This window comes from Megascapheus bottae, chromosome 35 (assembly GCF_031878675.1).
Source record: "Megascapheus bottae isolate mThoBot1 chromosome 35, mThoBot2.hap1, whole genome shotgun sequence".
In the NCBI taxonomy this organism is placed as follows: domain Eukaryota; kingdom Metazoa; phylum Chordata; class Mammalia; order Rodentia; family Geomyidae; genus Megascapheus; species Megascapheus bottae.
Window position 1 is genome coordinate 1,609,408 of NC_143543.1, and position 3,554 is coordinate 1,612,961.

Below are 3,554 nucleotides of genomic sequence, written 5' to 3' on the forward strand. Positions count from 1 at the left end.
TTCTCCAAACAACACGGGATGAAGCACTCGACCTCTCATAAGCGAGAAAAGAACTACAAACTCTCAGTTCTCCTTCTGGGAAAAGGATTCTACTGAAAAATCACTTTTCCTGAGCAGTACACAATGGACAACTAACCAGAATAAGGATTCTCTCTCTCTCTCTCTCTCCCTCCCATCCTGTCTCTCTATTATCCTTTCCTTTCTCTCTCATTTTAAATACTACCTACATATAGTATATATATATGTACTTTATATGCACTGTACATTACATGCATATATATGCATTGAAATATTCCTGTATATGTATATATATATATGGCAACATCATATATATTAGGTATATATATTACATATAATAGATATACATAAGGCAACTAAATATATACTTTATATATATTATTTATATTATATATACACTGTTTAATATTTTATACAGATTACATATATTGTACAATCTATTATGTATAGTCTGTATATTAATGTACCTAATATATGTAGGCCTATATATAATTGTTGTATTACTACATATTATCAGTGTATTACATATACATTATATATAATATACACATTATCACATATATTACATGATGTAGCTTACATTTCTTGTGTACCTTAGATATATAGAATTATATACTATTATAATAGTATATATTATTAGTATATTTATATAACATATGTATACAATAAATAAGGAAATATCCATGCACACGTAGTTACATTTAGATATACGTGTATATGGCTGGGCGTGGTGGCTCACAGCTGTCATTCTAGCCACTCAGGAGACTGAGATCTGAGGATTGTAGTTCAAAGCCCGCCAGGACACTAAAGATTGTGAGACTTTTATCTCCAATTAACCACTAGGAAATGGGAAATGGGGCTGTGGCTCAAGGGGTAGGGTGGTGGCCTTGAGCAGAAGAGCTCAGAGACAGCGCCCAGGCCCACAGTTCAAGCCCCATGGCTGACCAAAAAAATTAGCATTCAGAAAAACAACCCCCAAATTAATCAATTACTGAAGAAATGCGGCCACATGCCTCAGTATTTCCTAGCGTCACCAGCGACTGGGACAGTCCCCTACCATCCTTCCTACAATAAGGTACTTAACGTTCGCCCGGCTGAGAAAAAGGATCACATGAAAACAGGAAGAGTCATTATTATATATTCCTATTTGGTCATCACCGAGATTTCAATTTTTTTTTAACCTTCAACTCATTTGCCCTCAAAAGATTTTCCTTCCCCGGGCTGGCTTCGAACCTCCAGCCTCCCATCTCAGCCTTGTGAGTGGCTGAGATGACAGGCCGGGCGCCTTGCTTTCTTCTTCATAACACCTCCCCAAGGCTTCCCATGCTCTGTCCACCAGCCAGTTTCCCACCTCCACAGACGATCTGAACCCACCCTCACCTGCAGAAACAAACAACCCACCCGTTACCTTTATTCGTGACTTCCCAAGAGACTTCAAACAGCAGTAAGTCTTCCACGGGCAGCTGATCCAGCTCCCACTGTGGGAGCCCACTCAGGGACGTGACAGACAGAGCTCTGCCTCTGTGCATCCTTTAATCTCTTTTCTGGAGTGATTAAGGAATAGAACCAAATCTCCTAGGCGTCTCCTACACCCCCCCCCCCCAAAAAAAAAACCCCAATCCCAATGGAAGGAAGAATTGACCCAGCTCGTGGTGGCTGGATAAATGGAACAAAATTACTTCTAGTTATCCCCCGATCCCATCCGATCTCAAGGGAAATCTGGAGACCCTTCCTGAATTAGGCACTGCCCCATCCAAGCCCAATCCTTTTCGCCCTTGTCCTTTTGAACAAATACCCACTAAATCACACTGTGGGTTTATTTCAACACACCCAGAGCCACCCAACGGTCGATTCCCCTCTGAACGTTTGCCAAGGATTTCAGATGGAGTCTATCATGAAATCCGGGTGTGTTTCCAACTCCTCCCCCCACGCCCCATCTTGCTGTGGGCTTCTAGTCTCCTATTTTAATTTTATTGTCAGTCCTGGGGCTTGAACTCAGGGCCTGAGCTCTGTCTGAGCTTTTTCCTCAAGGTTAGAGCTCTGCCGCTTGAGCCATAGTACCAATTCTGGCTTTTTCTATGTATGTGGTACCGAGGAATCGAACCCAGGTCTCGGTGCATGCTAGGCAAGCACTCTACCACTAGGCCACACCCCCGGCCCCAAGTCTCCTATTTTAGTTCTTTTATTTTTTACCTTTCTAGAAATCGGAACTAGACTCTTGGTGATTGTCTTGTCTCTTTACAAACTGGACATTGTGTTCTTGTATTAATCTATCTATCTATCTGTCTGTCTATCTACATCTAAATCTTTCAGTCATTCTTTTTGTTATTAGTTTCTAAAAGATGAGTCAGGCACTATGGCTCACACCTAGCATGCAGGAAGCCCTGGGTTCGATTCCTCGGTACCACATACACAGAAAAAGCTGGAAGTGGTTCTGTGGCTCAAGTGGTAGAGCACTAGCCTTGAGCACAAAAGCTGATGGACAGAACCCAGGACAAGTCCCAGGACAGAAAGAAAGAGACGGGGGCAGTGGGGGGGGGGGAGGAGGGAAAGGAGGAGAGGAAGTTAAAAAAAAAAAGAAATCAATATGAGTAAATATCGCTTCTTTGGCTCTCTAACATTTTTATTCTTATCTTTATAAATATAAATAACAAATTATAGCTGGCTATCCATTCACTGGGCTTTCGAGCCAAGAATCGTATGGCTAGAAATGGAGAATTGAGAGCAGAGGTCAGCTTGCTCAAAGGACTCTTTTTTAAAAAAAAATGAATAAATAAAATATGCCTTATCTGTGTAGATCTGACCTTCCGGGGTTCAGCAAATAAACATTCCGGTGGAGACACGCAGATCACGTGGCCCTCGAGTGAGAAGGGAAGGACAGAGGGACAGAGGTGACAGAGTTCCCGGTTCTGCAACCTTGAGATTCGATCTACCAGACTCCATGCTCCCCAGGAGAGCCGAGTTGTCTAACACAGCCTGCTTAACCCCAGAGCCTCACGCCTGTCAGCCTCTCAGGAGGCTGAGATCTGAGGACCACAGGTTCAAAGCCAGCCTGGGCAGGAAAGTCCAGGAGATGCTGATGTCCAGTGAACCACCAGAAAAACCAGACGTGGAGCTGTGGTTCAAGTGGTAGAGCGCCAGCCTTGCAGGAAAAAAGCTAAGTAACAATTTGAGGCCCTGAGTTCAAGTCCCAGTGCAGGCAGACACACACACACACACACACACACACACACACACACACACACACACACGATAATCTACTTACTCCAGAACAGAATACAGTGGTGGAAAGCAGGAATTTAGAAGCCATTAAAGGGGGCCCTGTTTAGTAGTTTTTACCCATGGGGTGCCTCTTGCCTCAGTCTCCACATCTGCAAATGGGAATATTCACCTCTGGAGCAAGGTTTTTTTTGTTGTTTTTTTTTTTTTGCCAGTACTAGGGCTTGAACTCAGGACATGGGTGCTGTGTTTGAGGTCGTTTTGTGGTGGGGACTCGAACCTCCGTCTCCTAAGCCACTGGTGAAGAAAACTCCAGC

At 43.3% G+C, this 3,554-nt stretch overlaps 1 protein-coding gene across 1 annotated transcript in view; it reads right to left on the bottom strand.

Moving 5' to 3' along the window:
* Gys2 (glycogen synthase 2) overlaps window positions 1-1,606 on the bottom strand; it is a 15,138-nt gene extending 13,532 nt beyond the window's left edge. The window contains exon 1 of the mRNA XM_090324428.1: window positions 1,427-1,606. Coding sequence (XP_090180554.1) covers window positions 1,427-1,547 — 121 coding nt within the window. The 5' untranslated portion in view covers window positions 1,548-1,606. The remainder of the gene's footprint in view (window positions 1-1,426) is intronic.
* Window positions 1,607-3,554: the final 1,948 nt, after the last annotated feature.